At 35.4% G+C, this 24,817-nt stretch overlaps 4 protein-coding genes across 4 annotated transcripts; 3 read left to right on the plus strand and 1 right to left on the minus strand.

Annotated features, from left to right (window-relative positions):
* Positions 1 to 6,993: 6,993 nt before the first annotated feature.
* LOC106298664 (60S ribosomal protein L37-2) lies at positions 6,994 to 8,058 on the plus strand. Its single transcript, XM_013734804.1, has 4 exons — positions 6,994 to 7,151; positions 7,236 to 7,371; positions 7,654 to 7,755; positions 7,859 to 8,058. Exons 1-4 carry the CDS (start codon positions 7,149 to 7,151, stop codon positions 7,903 to 7,905), a joined length of 288 nt encoding a protein of 95 aa, XP_013590258.1. The 5' UTR covers positions 6,994 to 7,148; the 3' UTR covers positions 7,906 to 8,058.
* Positions 8,059 to 8,460: 402 nt separating this feature from the next.
* On the plus strand, positions 8,461 to 9,661 carry LOC106298663 (uncharacterized protein At1g43920, Chloroplastic-like). The gene is made up of 2 exons (XM_013734803.1): positions 8,461 to 8,499; positions 9,057 to 9,661. The coding sequence occupies exon 2, from the start codon at positions 9,149 to 9,151 to the stop codon at positions 9,590 to 9,592; it is 444 nt and encodes a 147-aa protein (XP_013590257.1). The 5' UTR covers positions 8,461 to 8,499; positions 9,057 to 9,148; the 3' UTR covers positions 9,593 to 9,661.
* A 2,303-nt stretch (positions 9,662 to 11,964) lies between these two features.
* On the plus strand, positions 11,965 to 13,380 carry LOC106297442. The gene is made up of 2 exons (XM_013733678.1): positions 11,965 to 12,199; positions 12,311 to 13,380. Exons 1-2 carry the CDS (start codon positions 11,965 to 11,967, stop codon positions 13,378 to 13,380), a joined length of 1,305 nt encoding a protein of 434 aa, XP_013589132.1.
* Positions 13,381 to 13,796: 416 nt separating this feature from the next.
* LOC106297443 (uncharacterized protein At4g04775-like) lies at positions 13,797 to 14,360 on the minus strand. Its single transcript, XM_013733679.1, has 2 exons — positions 14,205 to 14,360; positions 13,797 to 14,099 (listed from the first exon to the last, which is right to left on the minus strand). The coding sequence occupies exons 1-2, from the start codon at positions 14,358 to 14,360 to the stop codon at positions 13,797 to 13,799; spliced, it is 459 nt and encodes a 152-aa protein (XP_013589133.1).
* Between the last annotated feature and the right edge of the window lie 10,457 nt (positions 14,361 to 24,817).

The following is a 24,817-nucleotide window of genomic DNA, read 5'->3' on the forward strand; positions in this document are numbered from 1 at the left end:
GGTATTGATCTATTATCCTATGGCTTTCATCTTTTTAGAGATTATATTTTAGGTTTTCAATCTTTACAAAACAACCAGATTCGATTCATGTTTTCAGATTTCGAATTACCTTTAGGGTTTTGAAGATTGTAGAACCGCACCAACAAGAGAACCTCGAGCTGGACGATCGGACGCGAGCTGGAACAAGCTGGAACGCGAGCTGGAACGGCACGCGTCTGATCGGGAACGCGAGTTGTAGCTGTCCGGGATGCAAGCTGAGAACAGATGAAGCTGAGGTTGAGTTCGTCTAGTATCAGGAACGCCTTAGGGTTGGGGCTGATCGGATGAACACGAGCTGGAACGCTTGCAAGAACAAATTAGGGTTCCAAAGCAAATCGGTGCGCTCTGTATCGGTGCGTGAGGGCGCGTCAGTGGTCAGATCGACAAACGGTTTACACTGACTGATTCGTCTCGGCAAGAGATTCGATTTGATATCTTGATCGTTTTCTGGATCCTTACGGTTTGGGAGAACGGCCTCTTTGAAGTTCCAGGACAGATTCCTCTTCATTTAGGGTTTTTAGGGTTTTTAGTGATTTTGGTTTTAGGCTCAGGGTGTTAGAGGCTATCGTGATGATAACGTGTTGTAAAACGAAGGTTTGAGAACTGAATGTTTCTATCTATCATTAATGAATAAGAGTTCCCTTATATAGGGGATTACAAGATAAGTAAAAAGGAAAGTATCCAAAACCTAAACCCACTAGGATTAGGAAAACTACTAATACATAATAATGGAAAGATAACAATTACAAGGAAAAAGAAAGATGATTTCCTTTTCTCCAAGCTGCCTCTCTCTCTTTCTAAGTCGTGGCCGACTCTCTCTAGGTGTATGGACCGGTTATGGACCGGGCCGGTTATGAACATCCAATAATTGATTTATAACAATTATGCCATAAATAAACAAACACTAACTAGGATCCCCTCAGTGCCACATAATAAAATAACAAATAAAAAGTTAAAAACTAAAATATAAAAATATCAGTTCCAACTTCTTTTTCTGATATGATCATTAACCAAACTTTTAAAAATTGACAATGTAACCAATTCTTTTGAAATAGAAAATTTTTTTTTACAAAATAGATCGATATTTCTCTGTCCAGAAAAAAAAACTATTTTTCTGATTATCATTAGTAAACTAGTGTAACAGAGTCTTATACAAAATATGTAGATATTCCAACTATTCTGAAACTGAGTTGCATATATGTAAGCACGGTTCATTCTCTGAAAATACAAAAACATTCCAGTCTCTCTTTCTCTATAACGTATGAGTTTTTTTTTTCTAAGCGAAATTCCCTAGAATAACATTTTTTAAGTTTTTGTCATAAAAATAGATTTCAAAAAAGAAAATGACCAAAATAAGTTTTATTAAAAGATAAAAATATTTTTTTACAATAAGATTAACTAATGTAGACTTATGGTTTAGAGTTAAGTGGTGGAGTTTTGAGGATAGAGTTTCAAATTTAGAAAAAATAAAAATTAAAAATTTTAAAATAAAAATTAAAAATTTTCTAAAGCTATTTGGAAAGTGTTTATAAAATATTTTTCCGCTGATTTTAAAGTAAATAAATTAATTTTAATTTAATTATTTATATGTGTATGAGCACGGGAAAAGCATCTAGCAAACAATTATTTGGTAAAACTAGTTTTTTTTATAATTTAAGAAATCCGCTAAAAAAGAATCTTGATTAGCAAATGTAACAATTATTTTAAGAGAAAATTGCTAGAATGTTATAGAAAAGTTGGTTTATGACTAAAGTGTTATACATCTTTTTTAAATTACTAGAATTTTTGTATACCTCTAGTAAATGACAATAATGGTCTTTGGTTAGTTTTTTTAATTGAAACTATTTTAAAACATTAAATTCATATCATTAATTAATTATCCATATCAGCAATAGAGAACAATCAACTGTCTCTTTAATTACATAAACGTTGAAAAAAACACAACAACACGTACAACTACGTCGAAGAACTAAAGGAACCCTAACCGCCGCTTTTCTGAAATCGTCGTCGACATTGTGTTTACTCTCTCTTCCTCGAACTAACTCTCTGTCTTGTCTTCTCCGGTATCGTCTTCCCCGAAATCGTCGTCTCCAAACGTTTCTACGAAATATTCTTCGCTGCAATCGCCTGAAATCATCTTCTCTACTGCGTTTTTCGAGTTTGTGGCTGAGTTTTAATTTATGTTGTGGTTGAGTTACTTTTCTTTTATGGCTGGTTTATATATGTAGTTGTGGCTGAGTTACTTCCCGCCAATCTCCGAAAACCTAGCTATGTGCATTATGAGGAGAAAAGGCAAATACATTCTAAAAAACACCCGAATCGGCATTTGTGGGATGTGTTTATTTAAGTTTATTTGTGATTTGATACCCATATTTGGATAATCTATTTTTTTTTCAGATTTGAGTGAAAGAGAAGATTGAACAAGAAGAGTTGGAGGAGACTGAAAGAAGTGACGGATTCAGCAGAGACGACACAGAAGAGTTAAATGAAGCTTGGATACATGGACGAGTTATCACCGGAATGGTGCAGAAAACCTGTATTTTTGTTTTTCTATGTGAGAAACATAACTCACCCATGTATTTTGTGTTTGACTTATGCTTTGTTTACACTACTCATCCGTGTCGTGTATATATCTCAACTATGTCGTTTACATAACTCAGTCATACCTCAAACATACCCTAAAATCAGAAAATGTTTAGATAACTCTGTATCGTTCAGATAACTCAGCCGTATCGTTTATATAAATCAGCCATACCTCAAACATACCCTAAAATCGGATAAATGAATTCAAGTACTTTAAGAAGTTTATATTGAAGATCATCTTATCAATATCAAGTGAATATAAATCAACTGAATGTGTATAGTTTCTTGAATTTCAAGTTGAGACTTTAACTTGATCTTGAGATATATGTTCTCTTACAATCACTTATACAATTCTTACTTACAAGACTCTAACTTTAATTTTTTCTTAAATATAAACCTCATATCATAAACTATAGAATATAAAGTTATAAAAATTATATAGTTTATCTTTGAACATTAAATCCAATATTTTTTTATTATTTAAAGTTTAAGTTTTATGTTTAAAGTTTAGGTTTATAGTTTAGAGTTAAAGTCAAATTTTAATCATTTAGAAAAAAATCTTTAATTTAATATTCCATTTTAAATTTTGATTTAAACCCGTAACTACATTCTTTAAATTTAAGCAATTTTTTAAAAAAATTTAAAAGAACTAAAATTATAAATTATATTGCTTTTTTCATGACCATTGATTGATTTTAGTCTAAGGGTTCAATATTTACAATATAAAATTATAAAGTTAAATATTTTCAAAATATTATCTCAAACCATATCTATTTCGAACGTTTAACCCTAAACCACAAACCACACACTTTGACCTATACCATAAAACATTAAACTTCAAACTTTTAAAAAAATTAATAAATCATCTACCATAAATTCTAACCACAAATTTTAAAACTCTAATATTTTTGTTATTTAAAAATATAATCTTAAATCTTAAATTGAAACCCAAAACAGTATATATGAAACCCTAAACTCACTCAGTTATATACCCTAAAATTTAAACTTCATATTTAAACCACACATCAAAAAATCAACATATAATCATAAAATCCAAGTTTTAAAATTTAAACCTTTATCAAAAATACACTTTAATATAAAATATAATTTTAACCATCAAAATTAAAACATTAACCATTGATTGTTTTAATCTAAGGGCTACAAATCCATCTTGTGGTTATCTTCTAACTTCTTTCTCATTGGTTAGATTTTTAGTACAAGGATTACAATTATTGACCATTGATTAGTTTTGATCTAATGGTCTAAAATGCATTTTTTTCTTCACTTTCTCTCTTCTATTTTACGTCTTTTTCTCGTCTTCTCTTTTCTTCGGGAGTTCTTTCCAGTTCCAGGTCTTTTTCATCTCTCTCACTTTCTGTCTTGTAAACAAGAGAGATTCATACATTATCATTCATTTCTTATTAGTATATTTGGTTTGTAAATCTTAGAAGTGAGAGAAGAAGAAACGTCAAAGAAGAAAAGAAGATTGTCAAAGAAGAAGAAAAAGTGTCAAAGAAGATTGGTCTTCGCCGTCGTCACGGATATTGAGCTCGTCGCCATCTATACTTGCCGACATCATCCTTGTTTCCGTTTCTCAGATCAATCTTTGCCGGTCTCCGTCTTCACCGTAGTCGCCACTACCACCGCTTGTCACCTCACTGGTCACCTCTCTCTCTTTCAATTTCTCTCATTCTTTCTCTGTGTTTTGAATTTGTTCTTGTTACTGGAAAGTGGATAAGTTAGAGGATCTTGATGGTGGAGGAGGTAACAAAACCGTTGTGTGGCTTGAAGACGTCGGAGCTCTCGTGGTAACGGGACTGCAGCGGTGAAGGAAGAAGACAATAATGACCTCCCGGCTCTCGTGATATGGAAGAAACACACGGTAATTTACATAGGTTTAGATTTTGTCGACACGGCTGCAAGCTTTTTTTGTTTTTAGGTTTTAGATTAGGGTTGATTTATAATTAAACTCACCCGTAACGTATGCATAACTCAGCTGTAAGTGTGCATAATTCAGCCGTAACGTATCTGAATGGTATAAGCCAGTCGTAACGTTCCTATAACTCAGCCGTCAAGTGTAATATGTTTCGCGACGTTTCGTATTTTGGGTGGAAAAAAATATTTTGGGCGGGAAAAAAACCTTCAACTCTGAACACAATATTAAAAATTTAATATTTTCTTAAATTTGAACCTCAAACCCTAAACTATAGATTTATAAAGTTATAAAAATTATAAAGTTTATCTTTTGAACACAATATTAAAAATTTAATATTTTCTTAAATTTGAACCTGAAACCCAAAACTATAGAACTATAAGGTTATAAAAATTATAAACTCAGTCGTAACGTATGCATAACTCAGCCGTAATTTGATTATAACTTAGCCGTAATGGATGCATAACTCAGCTGTAAAGTATGCATAACTCAGTCGTAACGTATCTGAATGGTATAAGCCAGCCGTAACGTTCCTATAACTCAGCCGTCAAGTATAATTTGTTTCGCGACACTTCGTATTGTGGGCGGGAACAAAATATTTTGGGCAAGAACAAACTCATTCCTTCAACTCTGAACACAATATTAAAACTTTATTTTTTCTTAAATTTGAACCTCAAACCCTAAACTATAGAACTATAAAGTTATAAAAATTATAAAGTTAATCATTTGAAAACAATATTAAAACTTTAATCTTTTCTTAGATTTGAACTTCAAACCCTAAACTATAGAACTGTAAAGTTATAAAAATTATAAACTCTGCCGTAACGTATGCATAACTCAGCCGTAACGTATGCATAATTCAACCATAACGTATGTGTTGGAGACTCACTGTATGAACAAAAGTTATCATATTCAGATGACGCATCATCTGAGTCATCAAACATATAAAATCAGCTTTCAAATTCATATTCTTCTTCGTCTTCTCTCATTTTCTTACTTTTTTTTGTTCAACTCTCTCCTTTTCTTACAATTTACGGGACTTAGCTTCTTCATCTCTCTCTTTGAGTCTTTCTTCTTTTGCAAGACGACAAATCCAATGAGAGAGGGAGCAGCAGGATGTCGGACCGCCATACATGACACTGGAGGAGAGGAAGCTTTTTCTTTAACCGATCATCATCGAAAATGACGACGACTGTAGTAGATCTGTCTCATATTTTCAATTTTAAAAAATCTATGTTTTTAAGCCCAGTTGCGGAAACAATAATTACCAGATCCATAAGATCTCAGAGAAAGATAAAGAATAAGTTGAAGAAGATAGATAAAGAAGATGAAGAATGAAGAATAACATATACTCTTATTTTATTGTTGTAACATTAGTGATGACATGACAAATCGGAATTGATGACATCGCATATGACATCGCAGATGACATGGAAAATCGGTTAGTCAGCCGCCAAACGAATATATAACTCAGCCTAAATAAATCAGCCCTTATGTACAATGTAAGTCAGCCAAAACGTGGATACTATTTCAGTAATTAATCTTTTGCTAATAAATCAGCTGTAATTAGGATGAAAAATCATAAGTCAGCCGTATCGTCAAATAAATCAGCCGTCAAACAAATGATATTCTAGTAATTAATCTTTCGCTAAGAAGTCAGCTGTAAATAAGCTGAGTTTACTGTTAATCCATCCAATTACAGCTGATTAAATATAACTCAGCCATAACAACATCCCATAAGTCGGCTGTAAATTCAATAACTGAGCCAGTCGATGTTCATTAACTCACCTGTGGAAACATAACTCAGCCCTATCTTAACTACAACTCAACCAAATTTTCTAGAAATCAAACCGCCGATGTATAAGTCATCAGTAACTTGTGTACATAAGTCAGCCGTTATCCCATAAATCAGCCATATTTCTGTAGATCAGCCGTAACTAATGGCTGATTTATGTTTTTAAGTCAGCTGTTTTCTATTAAGTCAGCCGCGTTGTTTAATTCAGCCGCAACGTAGCAATAACTCAGCCATAACGACGTATATATCGCTTTACGGCTGACTTAATGAAAACACGGAACCGAATTCCTACGTGGCGCTAAGTTTTTGATTACGTAGCATTAAAAAGTATAGCATTTTTGTAAATGCGTTTTTTCTCATAACGAAAAAAGGGTACGATTGGTATAAAAAAATGGCAGTAATAAAAAAAAATTGTATAGATGAGTATAAAATATGTAATGTTTGAGTAAACTTCCCTTATTTTAAAGAAAAAGAAACTACGCTAGATGAGTTCAGAAAATTTCCAAACACTACATAAAAAAAAACCACAAACAATCTAACACCAATAATTTTTTTTTTTGTCATTACTCACCCTATAGTCGACGTAATCATAATCAAGATGTGTGCTAGGATCGATCGGTACAAACTCTAAACACTTGAGACCATGGGACTCTTTAGGTGCAATTAAAACCTTAATGGGCCTTTCGATCCAACAAACCCCCCCAACAAGAAAACCCTAGGTTTATATAAAAAGTTTTCTTGACCTATTTCGTTCACGACGCCGAAACCCCAAGTGTTTTCTTACTCACATTCGCTGCAATGGTGATCTCTCTCTCGTTGTCATCTATGTTTTGCATATTTGATTGTTGGTATCAATAGCTGATTTTGATTTGTTGAGGATTGCAGACGAAGGGAACGGGAAGTTTCGGAAAGAGGAGGAACAAGAGTCACACGCTCTGTGTGAGATGTGGCCGTCGCAGTTTCCACATCCAGAAGAGCCGTTGCTCCGCTTGTGCTTACCCCGCCGCTCGCAAGAGGACGTGTATGCATCTCTCTCTCCCTCTCTCAGCTTTCGTTTTATAGTGTTTGATTAAGTCACTCTAAATCATCTTGATTGAGAAATGGAACGTTCTTCGTATTTGAATCGATTTTGTAATCTGTTTTGGTATATCGAGTCCATCGATTCATGGTCAATAGATCATTTGTACCAATAAGAGATATCATTTCGCTTTAGTCTCTTTCTATTTCATTTCTTTGATTTTGCACATCTCGTGAAGCTTCTCTGTTTTGAATTTGAAATGATGTGTGTGTTCAATTTTATCAGACAACTGGAGTGTGAAGGCGATCCGTAGAAAGACTACAGGAACTGGAAGGATGAGGTATCTTCGCAATGTGCCTCGCAGGTTCAAGACCGGTTTCAGAGAAGGTACAACCTCCTTTCTTCACTAACTTTTTATCATTCACCAGTTTGAATCTATTATAAGTGTATATGTTTGTAATCCAACTATTTCGCATTTTTCTTACTGTAGGTACCGAAGCCAAGCCAAGGAACAAGGCAGCTGCTTCATCAGCTTAAACCCGTGTGTATTGATTAAAACTTAGTTTTTGGGCCTCTGAGTTTGTTCGCAAGACTACTTTTTTCTTTTTTTTTTGAGCATCTGATTACTACTTTCCTTTGGTATCTTCGTTACTCCCTTTTTAATATAAAATTTTGGACTTGGATGAGATTCATGTTGCTTCTGCAAGTCTTTGATTCCATTTTGTATTTTGTGTTAGACTATTCGTTAAGGTTCTCTCTTCCTTTATCTACTGTGTTTATCGTATACACCCATGCTGTTCGCTTGGTTGTATCCTTGTGTGAAAAAAATCAGTAAGGAGTTTCGTTTTAAAACTTCAGTCAGCTGTCATAAGAGCACCCGCAACGGGGTAACGTGAGCAGTCCTTAGCTGTTAATCCTAGGGTAATCTGAATAGAATAATATTATTAGAGCTAAGTAATGTAAGGATCAATCCGTAAACAAAGGATTTAAAGGACTTGATCCTTAGGGACGTGGCAGTGTGTGATTCGGTGGGTGGATTTTTGTGTTTCGTATTGCAAAAAAAAAAAGATGTCATTTTCGACCGAAGCCAAGGAAAAAAAAAAGCTGTCGACAAAAAGGCGGGATACCAAGGTAAATCGAAGCCTTCTCTTGCAGATCTATGGATTTAGATTAGGTTCCATGTTGTTTTCCTCTCAATTTAGGGTTCGGTTTTGGGTTTTCAATCGATTTGGATTTATGGATTTATATTAGGTTCGTTTGAAGTTAGGGTTTCAAACGATCTGGGTTTTCAATCAATTTAGGGATCTTTTTGTTTGTAGTTAGGGTTTGAAAACGATTTTGGTTTCAAACGATTTGGGGATCTTCTCGTTTGTTCTTACAATCGATTATTACAACCGAGTTACAATCGAGTTTTACAATCTTCTCGTTTGTTCTTACGGTTTCAAAACCCATTGTGGTTTCAATCGATTACAACGTCGATGTGTTTTCTTACGGTTTATATGTGTTTGCTTTCTACCTTAATCTTTTGTCATGTTTTGTTCAATCGGTTCTAACTCGATCCCTTTGTTTTGTTCAATCGGTGGTCGTTGCTCTAATGCTCTGTGATTGTTGTTGTTTAACCGTGTTCTTAAAATTGTTATCTTCTTCGCTTACATTATTATCTTCTTTGTTTACATTATTTCTTTCAGGTTAACGAATCATTGGACAAGATTATTCGTACAGCCAGCCTTCTTCATCAGACGAGTATGACATAACCTCCCTTCTTCAAGCAGAAGCTGAAATGTACGCGGATGAAGGTGAGAGTAGCTACAATATTGCAGAGCCGGTTCAGTACCCACCTCAACATGAGGCTGATGATGGAATCCCGACGACATGCTACTGTGGTGGTGAGCCTGTTGTTGCAACATCTTACACTCCTAAAGATCCAGGCAGAAGGTACTTCACGTGCGACAATGCTGGTGATGGAGACTGCCATGTTTGGAAATGGTGGGATGTGGCTGTTATGAAGGAGATGAGTGACTTTCAGACACAACTTAGACAGTTTAAGGATCAAGGTAATGAGAGTGAGCAGAAGCTGGTTAAGCTTGTCTTTTGTGTTGTTTCAGGTTCAGCAGCAGGACATGTGAACCAGGTCACAGGTGCATTTGGAGTTGTGAAAGTGTTTTGTTGTTTAGCTCATGTGAACCAAGTCACGGGTTCTTCTGTATCACTTTATGTTCTATAAGTTTCCCTCAAGCCTGTCTTTAGCTAGCTATCTCGTTTGCCTTGTTTCCATCAGTTCTTGTTTCCTTTTGTTTCCTTTTGCTACTAGTGTTTTCTCGAACAAGTTGTAATCTTGTTGCTACCAAGTTGTTGTAAGCTTTTGCTACTACTTGAAGTTGCTACAAGTGTTTTATCCAACAAGTTGTAATCTCGAAGTACTGCTTCTCTTAATTAGGTAACGCAATCCCTTTACTTGCTTCTCTTTAGTTGCTTCTCGTTTACCAATCCGGTTAGTTGTTTCGTATAGCTTCATAAACTCTTTACCTATAGATGATGACTGGCGTTCTAGTTCATCATTCCTTTAACCAAACCAAACTAAATCATGTATAATAACACTAATGTTTTAGATTGCTATAATCTTAGACAATTTAAGAAGGCTAATGTGTTAGTTCATGATTCGTATAACCACAAAACTAATGTAACAAGACTAATGTTTTAGATTCATTAAACTATTAAATCATGTATAACAAGACTAATGTTTTAGATTCACAAAACTAATGTAATAATCGAGATTCATTTAATCTTAGAATAAGTATTAAGACTAGTGATTTAGTTCATGATTCCTATAAAACATTAAAAAATAAAACTTATAGAAACCATATTAAAAATTGTCGAAAAAAATGATGACAAATGTCTATAGAATCTGAACTTGTATCATAGACATTTTAAAAACAATTTAAAAAAAGCTTATATTTTTTTGAAAAAATTGCCAAAACACCACAGAAAAACAACTACATTGTCCCTCTACCATATATCCTTTTTTGGTCGGATTTGAACTTAGATACCCATGGCCAACTTCAAAAATTCATATCAATTATTTTAAGAGTCAGAAAATTATGAAAAAAATATTCAAAATGTACATAAACATGGAACAATCATATAAAAATAATTTGGTTGACTAAATATTAGTGAAACATAATTTCATATTTTGATCTTCGGATAGCAGAAAACAAAATCTACTAACTACGGCTATGTAGATCGTAGTTTCGGTTAACTACATAGATATCTGGCGCTTACAGATGTTAAAATCTACGATTTGGTAATCGGTCTACTACCGCAGAAATAAAAGGTTACGGTTTTGCTTACAATCTGAAACACGAAAGATTTCATGAACTACTGTTCCCTATATATCTATTGGCTGGGAATCACAGAATCTGCAAGTTACTAATAATCTACCAAGGGAATATTTCGTTATCTACTAAGATAATATAACCTATCTCTGCCGGATTATACATTCTGCCGTCGTATCTACCATCATATTACAATCTACTGGCAGCAGAATGCATGTTCTGCCAAATTCGAATTATTTTGGAAAATATTCCTTAAATCTCTACAAAATCTGTTGAAAAATATTCTGTAAATCTTTATTTTTCCAAATTTTACGTGTTTCCTAAAGTTAGTTTTTTTTTTAAATAACCGTGATCTCTCTCTTCTTTTTCACATGTTCTTGATTAATTTTGAAACCACCCCAAAAATTTGAATCCATTGTTGAAGAACATGCATATCTATGCCTCTTGTGGAATGTGGAAATTTGATCCCTGTAAAGGATGGAGATTTGCTTTTGATAAGGAAAAAGTAGGTAGAGTACTGGCTGTGGAATTGACAAGTTCCTTTCAAGATCTAAGGACTACAGCTTTTGAGGATTTTGGAATTGGCCAAAACGATGTCGAGCTTGAGTTAAGCTACTTACCTATGGAGTTAATCAGTACGATAGACTGTCCCCCAGTTATCATTGGGAATGATCGGCAAGTCAAGAATTTTCTTACATATGTACGTGGAAAAGATTCTACAAAGTTGTGTGTGTCTATTTCACCTGTCAATGGAAATAGCGACAACATTGAGCTCGATGGGGAGCAATCTAAATCGCCTTTCAGAGAGCTAGGTGAGCCTTCCTCGTTTTCACCACGAGATGGCATTGGTAGTTCATCTGAATCGAGCAAGGATGTTGAAGACGAATGTAACTCGAACGCCTAAGAAGAAGATAAAGATGTTGACTTATGTGGAAAAGAAGACGATAGGGGAAAAAGTTTTCGGTTCTCTTTGAAGGATGTTGTGAAGAGGGGTGAAACGTTTCAAAACAAATCAAAGTTGAAAGCATCATTGGAAATGTCAGCAATGAAGAATAACTTCGATTACAAAGTGGTGAATTCAGATAGAAAACATTGGTACATCCGATGCGTGGACAACAAGTGTAAGTGGAGTGTTCGTGCTGAGGGGTTATCGGGATCCACATATTTCATCATAAAAAAATATGTGGCGGATCATACATGTGCTGCGTCAAGTATGTATAATGGTGGTCGGACAGCTTCTGCAAAAACTATTGGGAGTCTAATAATGCATAGGTATGATGGTGTCAAAGAAGGTCCAAAAGATAATGATATCATACATATTATGAGAATGGAACATGAATGTGAGATATCTAAATCATTCGCGTGGGATGCTCGTGAGTATGCAATTAGTCTGGTTAGAGGCATTCCCGAGCAGAGTTTTGGAAAAATTCTGAAATACTTGCACATGCTGAAAGAAGCTAATCCAGGAACACACACCTTTTACGAAACCGATGTTGATGGTAAATTCAGATTTCTCTTCGTTTCGTTTGGGCAATCAGTACGAGGTTTTCATACAGCCATGTGAAAAGTTTTTGTTGTTGATGAGACATTTTTGAAGAGCAAATACAAAGGGGTATTACTTGTTGCAACAACTTTAGATGGAGACTCCAACTTGTATCCTATTGCATTTGCGGTTGTGGACCCAGAAAATGATCGTTCATGGGATTGGTTTTTCAGACAACTAAAGGTTGTTGTTCCGGACGAGCGTGCTCTTGCTTTTGTGTCAGACAGAAATAATTCACTTTGTAAGGCACTTGAGAATGTGTATCCTCTTTCTCAACGTGGAATTTGTATTCACCATTTGTTGAATAATGTGGTCACACATTACAGAGGAAAGGGAGTGGTTGGATTGATTGCAAAAGCTTCTAAAGCTTATAGAGTTGTTGATTTTCAGAAGCGATTCCAAGCTGTGTGCAATATTAGTCCAGCTATTGGAAAATATTTAACAGATGCAGATGTTACAAAGTGGCCTCGCTGTCAGTTTCAAGGATACATGTACGACATCAGAACGACAAACCTGGCTGAATCAATAAACTCTACTTTGCGCTCACCAAGAGAGTATCCAGTCCTTCCTTTGTCCCGTTGGTTCTTCGAACGACGCACACGACGTAGGAAGCACACAAAACCATTAACTATTGCCATCGAGAAAAAGATAGATAGACGGATTAACAAGGGTAAAACGTTTCTTGTCCAGCCAGTAAACGAGCATCGTTTTTTGGTTCGTGGAGATACAATCGACTGCCTGGTTGATTTGGACAGAAGAACCTGCTCATGTGGAAAATACGAACTACTGAAAATCCCATGTAGACACGTAATCAAGGCTGGTTTAACAGTTGGCCGAGCCCCATCGTTACTAACGAATGACATGTACACGACTTCCACTTGGAGAACAGCTTATCAAGAAACTATCAATCCAATAGGTGTTCCTGAGGATAGTTGGGTGGTTCCAGATACTGTTCGGAATGCTGATGTGCTAGCTCCTGAATCAAGACGAGTAGCAGGAAGGAGAAGAAAATGCAGGTATGAGACAGTTGAAGACAAGCTCCGTTCATCGCAAGGAGCTCAAGAAAAAAAGAGGCGCATGTGCAGTCGATGTGGCGAAGAGAATCATAACAGGGCTACGTGTGACAGAGCCATTTAGACATGTCTTTGTTTTGGATTTTCTTGTTTTTCATTATGGTGTTGGTTACTCGATTTGCTTTGTTTACTTGCTTCTGGATTTTCTTGTGGTTTACTTGATTTTATGCAATCATTCCTTGATTTTCTGCAATGTTATCTATTTGACAATAAGTTGTAAACTGAAGCTGATCAATAGGTTTCTCTGCAACCTTTACTCTTTAATCATTATACTATAAATTGAAGCTAGCTTTGAAATACAGAAATCAAACAATAAGTAATAGATTGTGAACTGAAGCTGATTATAAAGCCAACGATTATAAACAAGTATCCATAGAGTGTATATTAGTCGATCATAATGAAAACAAAACAATACTGCAAACTTAAGAGATTCTGAACCCATCAAACTCAGACAACAAGCAACCGATCACTAGAACTTGCTCAGGCACTAAGAGAAGTCCATATTCCTACGATTGCTCCTACCACTACCATAGCCACCGTCGCTATCTTTAGCTTATGTTTCATCTCCTGTGAAACTCTAGCAAACTCCAAGTCTACCTTTTCTTTACGCTTTTCGGACATCTCATGTTCAACTCTAACCATCTCGGATTTCACCTTTTCCATAACCCTTTCTTCAAACATCGTAATCTCTTGAGCAACCCTCTCATGTTTCACATCCACCATCCGAATCTCCTCAATCAAAGCTTCATCGATCCATTTAAATAGATGATTCTCAGTTTTTCTCTATCGCAAAAGAAACAAAAATCAGTCAGTATTGTATTTTGAACTGTAAATGTAAGTGATATAGTTTGGTTTAATCTGCAACACGAAATCGAAACAGGGACTTACATCTCTTGCGATTTCGCATCGGTAGAATTGTCGATACCTATTCTCCGCCGTCGATGAACCAAACGTGGTTATGCCCTCGCCACACCAACATCTTGTAGGCACACCATGAGTAGAGATTCGAGGAAAACGAGCAGAAGATGTTGACGAACTGGTCATTGTGATTTCGTTGCTAGATTCCCAGGATTCGCAGAGAAAGAACCCTAATCCCCTTTTCTCTCTACTTTACTTTCTTGAGTTTCGAAAAATGAAAATAAAATAACGTGATTGGGGGTGTGTGGATCCGGGTTTAGGGTCGGGTTTTAAACATTTTCGGGTGGGCCTAGTGGGTATAAATCGTAATTGGGTTATACTCTATAACACTTATATTGGCTGCTAAAATACTACACTCTAATACACTAAAATCGACATCTGAGAACTATATGTAGACAAAATTTGAAAATACTAATCTGTAAAACATATCTTAGTAATCAATTAAAATCGTCATGTTACATACTATATTGTAAATTCTTAAACACATAATTCTTATTTACTCTTGTTAAATACTACACCCTATAACATGATTTAGGGTATAGGGTTTGAACCAAATCGAATTTAGGGGTTGATATCTTGCACATTTGCATTGTTTTAACTCTTCATTCTTGCATGTTTTGGTCATTTAGATTAGGGATTATGCATTTTAGTTTCCTTTTTGCATTGCATAAGTCTTTATCAGGTGTTGGAGTGTCCATTGGAGTTCTTGGAGGTACTTGTAAGCATTTGGGATCAAAAAGGGAGTGGAAAGTGTTGTTTGAGCGAGTAGAGCACCAGAGCGGGCAATGGGAGCGACCTACGACACCCACTCCAGACGAAACGAAGGCAGTGCGACCTCTTGCAGCGGGGTTCGGCACCCGCTCTGGTCACGCACCCGCTCTGAACCAACACCCCATCGACATCTCTCGAGAATGGGAGCGACCAAGACGGAGCGAGGTCCGCAGCCCACACCCAAAAAGAAGAAATGAAGTTGGTATTCGAAGCGACGTCCCGCAGCGGGGTGAGGCACCCGCTCCGAGCTCAACCTCTCGTCGACAACTTTCAAGAAGTGGAGCGACCATGGGGAGCGAGGACCGCAACCCGCGTGCAAAATTGAAGAAACGAAGCTGGCATTCGGAGCGACGTCTTGAAGCGGGGTGAGGCCCCCGCTCTGGAAGCAGAGCGACCTGGTGGAGCGACCTCACACACCCGTGCGCGTTTCTCTTCTTCTGGAAGCAGAGCGACCTGGGGGTTTGAACCGTAATGAATTTAGGGGTTTCAACTCGTTTTTATTTAAAATATAAATTATAACAACAACTAACAACAACAATTAATCATGAACTCAAATAAATTAGATAGGGTTCAAACCCTATACCCTAAATCACTTAATATATCAGTTTCGAAACATAAACAATAATCATGAACTGAAATAGTAGATCAATTTTAAAACAATAACAGTAGTGCATGAATTGAAATGATAAACCACAAACTATCAAAGACAATAATCATGAACTCAAAAGAGTTCAACCATTTTTTCCGGAGCACGCTTTGGAGGCTTAAATGTGGACATTCGATACTGCAAGGCCTCATCATTTGCTGCTTCCCAAAGATCAAACGCTATCTTGTGTCGGGCTTCTTGGATGTTCTCGTCATTCACCAAAGAGAAATCTAAACCAAGTAGATGGCACTTTATGAACTTCAACGAATAAGCACCACAATCATTGAGTAGATGTCGTAGCAGCAGCTGGAGTAGGAGTATAAGCCGGAACAGCACCATGAGTCTGAGTATAAGCCGGAACACCAATCTGAGACTGAGATGAAAGGATCGTTTGCTCTAATTTGGTAAACCGGTCTTCAATTAAGTCGCGTACCTCAAACCCTAAGGCAGTAAAAGAAGACTTAAACATAACCTGGATATAGGACTTCATTCCCTATTCAAGATCTCTGTATTTGTCGGTTGATCTTTAGCAAAGTAACCTCTTCTTCCTTGACTCGGCTCCAATATCCTGATACTGGTTCTTTCTCTTCTTTGCAGGAGACACATGGGCGGTTTCTTTTTCTTCTTCCATTCCACAGTCACTTGTTTCTCCAGCCTCTTCTTCCTTTGAACCATCTTCTTCCTTTGAACCATCTTCCTCAGAACTGTACGCATATGGTTGTACAGTTTCCTGATAACCCCAAACATGCTTACTCCAGTCATACTTCTTTCTGTACATGTCAATGATCAGATCGACCCTTTCGTCATTCATCTCATTGTCTCATTCAAACCCAGCATCAACAATGACATTGCCATTTCCAGTTGAAGAGATGTATGGAGACACAACTCCCTGCAAAAAAACAAAGTACAAAAGTTAAACACAAACATTAAGAATCATGAAATGCAATCACATTAATTAAAGGAATCAGAACTTACAGTGGATACAAAATCAGACTCAATGCTAATAATATCCTCACAGGAAACCTTAGCAGATCTTTTCCAATTTCTGCATCTCATGCTAGTGACGCCTTCTCTGAGCTTCTCACCCAAAAGAGACCCGATGTCTGGAATAGCATCCATCAACCAAATTTGAAGTGCATACTAGAATCCATCTATGACATAACTGCTCTGTGTCTTCACTTTATCCCTAGCTTCGGTAATGGTAGTCACAAGCGCATCAAAAGAATGAAGACCCCACGGAAATTTTCTCATCTTATCGAAATCCATCACCAGCTTGATGTACTTGTGTGGGATGCACACCTTCTCATCCTTCGCCATAACCAGACCAACAATCACACACAAATACACCATCCTCAGCCTATTAACATGAGACCATGTATTACAAGATTTCAGATGCACCTTCCTGATTTGCTGTAGGCTAATTTTTCCTTTTCTCCGCAGCAACTTACTCCAAAACCCTTTATCACCTCTCCAGTTATCAATATCCAAGTCAGGCTCGTCGTCTTTATATTTCAGACCAGTGATCGCATGGAATTCTTGCATTGAAAATCTGAGAGCCCTCCTAGCAAAATGGAACCACAACTCATGGTGCTTTACGGTCAGAAGCTGCTTACAAACGAAGCTGTGGATCACTCTACCCGAATACTTAAGCTTGTGCACATAAATGACCATAACCTGAGCAAATACCGGATCACCCAACACTTCCTTGTACTCTGCTTCAACATACTTCTCCACCTTCTTAAGTATGGAAGTGCGACAAGTGTTGTTGACCTTCTCAACTTGTGTTTCCGTTCCCTGTTTGAATAGGGTTTTTGGCAACTGATCCATCGTCATACCTGTGAACAATGAAACAAATACATTCACCACAGTCAGTACTCATAAAACAAATTCATCATAATACAAGTTCATAATACTTAAGCATCAAGCGCAAGGTCAACAAAAACATCAAAAGAATTAAACTTTGATAAATTCCGACACCTAAATCATTAACACTAACTATCTCAACTAAAGTCGATACATATCAAGCGCAAACTATGATAATGAAACACAGAAATTTTAAAAAGAAAGACATGAAAATCAAGTCACAAGTTCTTATACAAACCTGAAAAGCTCGAGGTGTCTGAGAACAATGCACAAGGAAACAAATACAATCACAACAGTCAATATTCATGCTACTTTTAATCATAAAACAATCGTCCAAAGACAGACATACTAGTGAAAACAAATCAAACAAAATCACCTAAGACATACAAAAATACAAACCACATACTTTACATGCTTTATAGATGTCAATACCCAATCCAATACAAATCCATTCTCCTTCAATGTCAAGAGAAACAAGTACAGGTACAAGAGATCGGTTGCCACAAACCAACAATCAAAAAAGTAAGCAACTTTGATAAGATAGAAGCCTAAATCATTCACAGAAACTAAAATCGAAACCTATGACAGTCAAACTATGATTAAAAAAAGACTCAAGTAAAAGATACAAAGACATGCAAAAAAAAAAATTCACAAACAAACCTGAAAAGTATCGATTGGTTTGCTTGAAATAGAGCTGAGAGAGTATATTCCAGATCGGAAAGGGACGAGCTTCAGTTATCGGTGAAGTACGAGCTTCAGTGGTGTTCGGCGAGTTACTTGAGAACGAGATGCGAAGTGAGACGTGGTCTCTGATACTGCGATTAAGAAGAAGAAGAACACCACCGGAGTCCTAGCGGGCAGAAGGAGCACCGGCGACGGCGAGCTCTGACACGCCGATGACTTGAAATCGTCTTTTGTTCTCTATCGCCAAAGGAGGAGGCGAAATTAGGGTTCTAAGTCACGATTTGGGATTATCCCCTTTTGTTTATTTACTATATGTTTTTTCTTTTACTTTTAATTTGTTTTTAACTATTAATTTTACAAAAAACGTTTTAGGATTAGATTAGGGACTTAATTGGGTTTACATAAAAATTATGCTAAGTGGACAACTTCTTGTTCATATTATGGCATAGGGACAATCTATTAGTTTTTTTGTTGTATATTTCCAATTTCCCCTACTTTTTTTAGATATGTTAAAAGGAGTCTAAACCGTTTGGCTTTATATTTTTTTTTCAAGGAGGATACCTAAAATGTCATCATCTTCATCCGATGAACTCGAAGAAAGATTGAACGGAGTTTTCGACGATATCTTGGAAGATACATACAACAACATAGTGGAGGCCCAAACCAGTAAGCAAAGGAAACAAGCTTATATAGAACGAAACCATGAAGCGGGACACAACCATTTATGGAATGACTACTTCAGCGAAGATTCGACATTTCCGGCACATTTATTCAGACGCCGTTTCCGTATGAAGAAGGAATTATTCAACCGTATTGTCCATCGCCTTTCAGAGCACGTTCCATTCTTTCGACAAAGAAGAGATGCAACCGGGAGGCCTGGTCTTTCTCCACTACAAAAATGTACTGCAGCCATTCGTCTTCTTGCTTATGGTTCTGCGGCTGACGCGGTTGACGAATATCTCCGTCTTGGTGAAAGCACGTTAATTTCGTGTTTACAACAATTCAATGAAGGAATAATACAGTTATTTGGAGATGAGTATCTACGAAGACCCACACCAAAGGATCTTCAACCCCTACTCGACATTGGAGAGAAACGCGGGTTTCCTGGGATGGCAGGAAGCATTGACTGTATGCATTGGGAGTGGAAAAATTGCCCAACCGCTTGGAAAGGACAGTACACCCGTGGATCAGGAAAGCCATCAATTTTCTTAGAGGCTGTAGCTTCACACGATCTTTGGATATGACACGCTTTCTTTGGTCCTCCAGGTACCTTAAACGATATTAATGTCCTCGATCGGTCTCCTTTTTTTGATGACGTTTTACAAGGTCGAGCTCCCAGGGTTGAGTACGTGGTCAACGGACACATGTATAATTTGGCATACTACCTCATAGACGGTATATATCCAAAATGGTCAACATTTATCCAATTGATCTCACTTCCTCAAGGTCCTAAAGCTGAGTTATTTGCTAAAGTTCAAGAAGCAACCCGAAAAGATGTGGAGCGGGCTTTTGGAGTATTGCAAGCTCGATTTGCGATTGTGAAAAACCCGGCTCTTTCATGGGACAAGAAAAAGATAGGGAAGATTATGAGAGCATGTATCATACTACACAATTTGATAGCCGAAAATGAACGTGATGGATACACTCAGTACGATACATCTGAATTTGAAGAAGGAGACGTCACCAGAAGTTCACGGGTGGATATGTCTTATAGTACCGACATGCCTTCAAATCTCGGTAATATGCTTGGCGTTCGGACTCATGTTCGCGATAGGCGTATACATAAACAATTGAAAAATGATTTAATTGAAAACATTTGGAACAAATTTGGTGATGAAAATTAATAATTATTGTATCTTAATATTTAATCATGTAATAAATAAAATTTTAAATTTTACATGTTTTTAAATTTAATATTTTTTTATTGCTAAGGACTCCAAATTGGAAAACACCATTGGACATACTATTTTGATTAGAATCCTTAACTATTATAAAAAAAAAAATTAGTTTAATAATCATAAAGACTCCAACGGTGGTAACACCATTGGAGATGCTCTAAGAACTTGCTATTTATTTAGGTGGTCAGTAATATAGGTTCTCCAATTTTATTGTCACTACTATTTATATTTCAATATTATATCTATTTATAAAAATATAAATAGTAATTTGAATTAGAAATGAATAAAACTTGTAATTTATTATTTTTATTATCTAAAATATGTATGGGATGATGAAAAATGTGAAATGAATTAAAAATTGTTAAACTTTAGTTATTATCCAAAATATTTTTTTTTTACATATTTTGGTTATTTTGAAAATATATTATTAATCTTAACATCACATTTTTATATTTGTTATTCAAATCATGTTTAATATTTTATTTCTGTATTATTTAATTTTTATAATTTATTTTTACATTGTTTTCTATGTAAATAGGTAATAATTATTGTTATAGGCCAATGTAAAAAAAACCTTTCTTATTTTAAAACAAAGTTTTTTGCCTAGTTTTAAAGACAGATTTACGTTCTAATAAACCAAAATACTCAATTACAACAAAGAACATGACAAAGGTGTATTGTGGGTGGTTTTCTCCTTTGTCGTTCAACTCCTCTTTCTTTTTATATGAAGTGATGTAGTACTATTTTCTGTATTTTAATATTTTTCTTCAATATTTCTTTAAGCTTTTCTAATAATGTCTATAAGCTTGTTATAATTTTAATATAAAAATTTATGACGTTACCATAATGTTCGTACTTTTATAGATCCAACAATAAGCTAATCCTTCTACATAAGAGACTGACTAATTTTTAATCTTAAAACTATTTAAAGAAAAGTTATAGTCCAAACATAATCCAAATTCAAAAACAAACCAAAACAAATCAGAAATGGCAACCAAATTAAAACGATGATCCATATTAAAAAAAAAGTAAACATGAAATCTGCTGCTTATAATGAAACTCTATGCCGCAATATTGGATGGTCAGTGAGAACCCAGACTTGCACCTTCCTTCTTTGAACCACAGTGAAAAAACAAACGACACACACAACAATAAAACTGGTGGTTGTGGTTAATGACAATGGCTCATTCACCATTGTTTGATCATCTTAGCCCAAGCAGTGTTACCAGCATATAAGCCTCAACTCCCATATTTAAAACTGTATTGTGTAAATAAACCCACAGTGATTTTCAATGTCTGAGAATATAATTTTAACAGAAGATTTTACATTTTGAATAGTTTTTCTTAGAGAATTTAAAGTATACCTGGATGGATTTCTCTTACTATATACCATATTTTTGATGTTATAAAATATATTTACAATTTTTTGAAACCAAAAATGAGTTGCACTGCTAACACCAAAGAAGAAAAATGAAGTATGATATTATTTTCTTCAGTTGTTAATTTACGCCTATGTTATACTTTTGATATTTAATTTTCATTTGAAATTTTGAATAACATTTATGAAAGTCTTGAATTAAAATACTATTAAATGGTATTGTGGTGAGTATTAATTTTCCTACATTATTTTTGATTAGTTTATAAAAGTTATTAGATGGTTTCTCGGACTACGCTCTTGTTTTCCTTATTATTTCTGATTTATTAAACATTCAAATTTAAATTTATAAATTAAATCTGATTAAATGCAAATAAGAGATATGAAATGTTTTTAGTATTTTATTCTTGTAATTATTAGGATGGTGAGGAAAATTAAAAAAAATAATTAAATGTTAGTTTTGATTTAAATACTTTATTTATGTTTTATGTCAAACATTCATCAAATTTACTACTGGTTTTTAATTTTGTTTGAGTTTAGAATTATTAATTTCTAATTTTTTGTTTGACTTTAGAAATACCAAGTGCCAGTTTCTGATTAGAACCAATGATTAATTGAAATTTTTTTTACATACCAAAACGAACTCATTTCATGACTGGATCGACAAAATACAACAGTTCTCCAAGAAATATCGCATATTTCCTAACATAGTTAGTGAAAATGTTCTTCACACTTTTACAGCTTTGAGATAATGTAGGACATCATTTTTAGTTTGAGGTTTCCAGTTTCTACATTGCACAAATACATGTCACTAACTCGCACTCATTGAAATCCACACCAGCTTGGTTTATGGATTCCGTAACCGAATAAGTATTAGTCTCAACACACAACTTATTAAATCAATACCAGGTATAAAATATTAACATCTTCAACAGAACAATTTGGGTGCCGAACAAAGCATATGCACATAATAATATGAAATGGGTAACAAAAAGTTTGGAAAAGAGAAAGAGAATTAGCTTCCTTTGAGAAGAAAGTTTACTGTAACCATCATCTCTATTTGTCATCATCTTTGTCTATATATCTAAAGACTTAGCAACACGGTAAAAAAAATTTTGTTTTGCTAAAACACGGTAAAGTTAAGAGAATATGGCTCTTATATGATCAAAACTCATATGCTGCTGACGGGAAACATTAGGGATTTGAAAATCAACAAAGTTGATTTTGTACCTTCGAACCGTGGATTAACACCGAGTTGCAGCTCAGACAGACCTAATTGTACACCAGGAGCTGATTTCCTTGCATGGCAAGCATAAAAACTAAACCAAATAGGCAAGCAATAGGAGAATATATCATTCATATTAAAAAAAAAACATGTTGATTTATACATAATACTGACCGTTGAGTGTAGCAGGAAGAGAGAAAATACTGTTTATCTTTTGATCATAATAAACATATTCATATCCAATCTTTGGATCTTTCCCTGAGAAAATGAATATACATCAGTATAAACATCAGTACCTAACGCCAATACAATCAATAAAGATACCAAGACACCAAAACATACTTGCCCCTTTTCTCGATTTCACACCTACAGTAAGAAACACACAAAAGCCATCACCAAAAGTTTTCATAATGCTCTGTGTTATTTCGCGAGGAAGAGAATGATACCCAAACGTACCCGTATTAACAATAACTTTAGCATCATCCCTGCTCAAGGCCACCTTGTAATTACTTTTGAGGTTGTCTAGCGCTGTACAGAAAAAGAGTAGAAACCATGTGTGTCCTCTCCTAGTCAGTATTAGACTCAGAATGTAGTGAGGTTTATCGAGATCATAAGCTATCTTCTACAACTAAAAGAACGAGTGAGATCAAACTCAAAATAAAACGTAACGGGTTGTAATGTTACATTGGCACACTCCTCGACGTAAGAAGGGTGATTCGAATGCAATATAGGGCCACTGGAGACTTGCCTGAGATTTGAACCGATTTCATGATCATCGATTGGTTTATGGAATGGAGGTTGCAGAATTTTGTTTAGTGAAAGCTTAGAGCGAAGGGTTTATATAAGAGGAAAGAGAGAGGGATGGAGGTGGAAGGTTAGCATCGCTCATTGAATGAGTCGTCATAACAACATCGTAACAGCGATTTGCAGATAAGACGATGAGGAAGTGGGAGCGGCAGCATCGCTTGCTACAAATATTTAGGTTGGAAGGATAAATGGTCAGATTATAATGAATCAGATATAATTGTCATAAGCCCAATTACAATGACCCGGTAAATTCTGTGTCAAAGAACGTTTGACGTGGCAAATCAACATCTTCTGATTGACTGATTTTTTAATCTGAGGTGACATGTTTCTCCATTGAGTATATTAGTCTTTTAGTATTGTTAGATTTGCAACTCTTTGGTTTATTTAAATTTTGTCATTTTGCTTTTATGGATAATGTGTCTTTGTCTGGAAAATTAAATGCGAGTGTATAGTAAAGCGAGTTTTAAAAAACTCTTACGACAGTATTGGAACCGTTAAACTGATAGGAACTGTAGATAATTATTTTTCAGTGAAAAAAAGTTAACAGTAAGTTAATATATAATCTTATAACTCGTAAACAAAAACGTGATTTGTATCTTTGATTTTTTTTTTTAAAACGTGATTGGTAGATTAGAATGTTTTTTGACATCTATTGTTAAGATATTATTGAAAGAAGCAGGAAAACAAATCGCTGAATAAAAACTCGATTTTTCCTTGTGACTAATTACTTATTTCTATAATTCTTATTTTCATGAGTTATATCTATCTCTCTTCTGTAAACTATAATGGAATCCGATGAAGGTGAATGCGCCACAAAAGTTATGCCATCTTATATGACAATTAATATCCGGACAGGTGGTTGTAACAAGGAATCTGGTACGCCGTAATATGCGTTGTGATAATTACTGCCCAAGATGTGGGGCACCAGAAGAGACCGTTACTCATGCTATCTTTGAGTGCCCTCCGGCCTTACAAGCATGAAAATTATCATCAACCCCGACGAGTTCTGAAATCTTTCCGGTACCAAGTATTTATGCTAATATGGACTATATTTTTTGGAGAAAGAATAGTATTTTGGAGCCTGAGGATGATCCTTATCATTGGATAATCTGGTATATCTGGAAGGTTAGGAATGATAAATTATTTAGAGGAATAGACAGGAACCCTTTGGAACTTGTCAGATATGCAGAAAGTGAGTGTCAAGCTTGGTTCAATGCAAATGAGAGGATACATGCATCTCCACATGTACAAATTTCTGAGGAAACACAAGTCTTAAGCTTGAGTAATATTTGTATGGTGGATGGTTCGTGGACT

This window comes from Brassica oleracea, chromosome C6 (assembly GCF_000695525.1).
Source record: "Brassica oleracea var. oleracea cultivar TO1000 chromosome C6, BOL, whole genome shotgun sequence".
Classification (NCBI taxonomy): Eukaryota; Viridiplantae; Streptophyta; class Magnoliopsida; order Brassicales; family Brassicaceae; genus Brassica; species Brassica oleracea.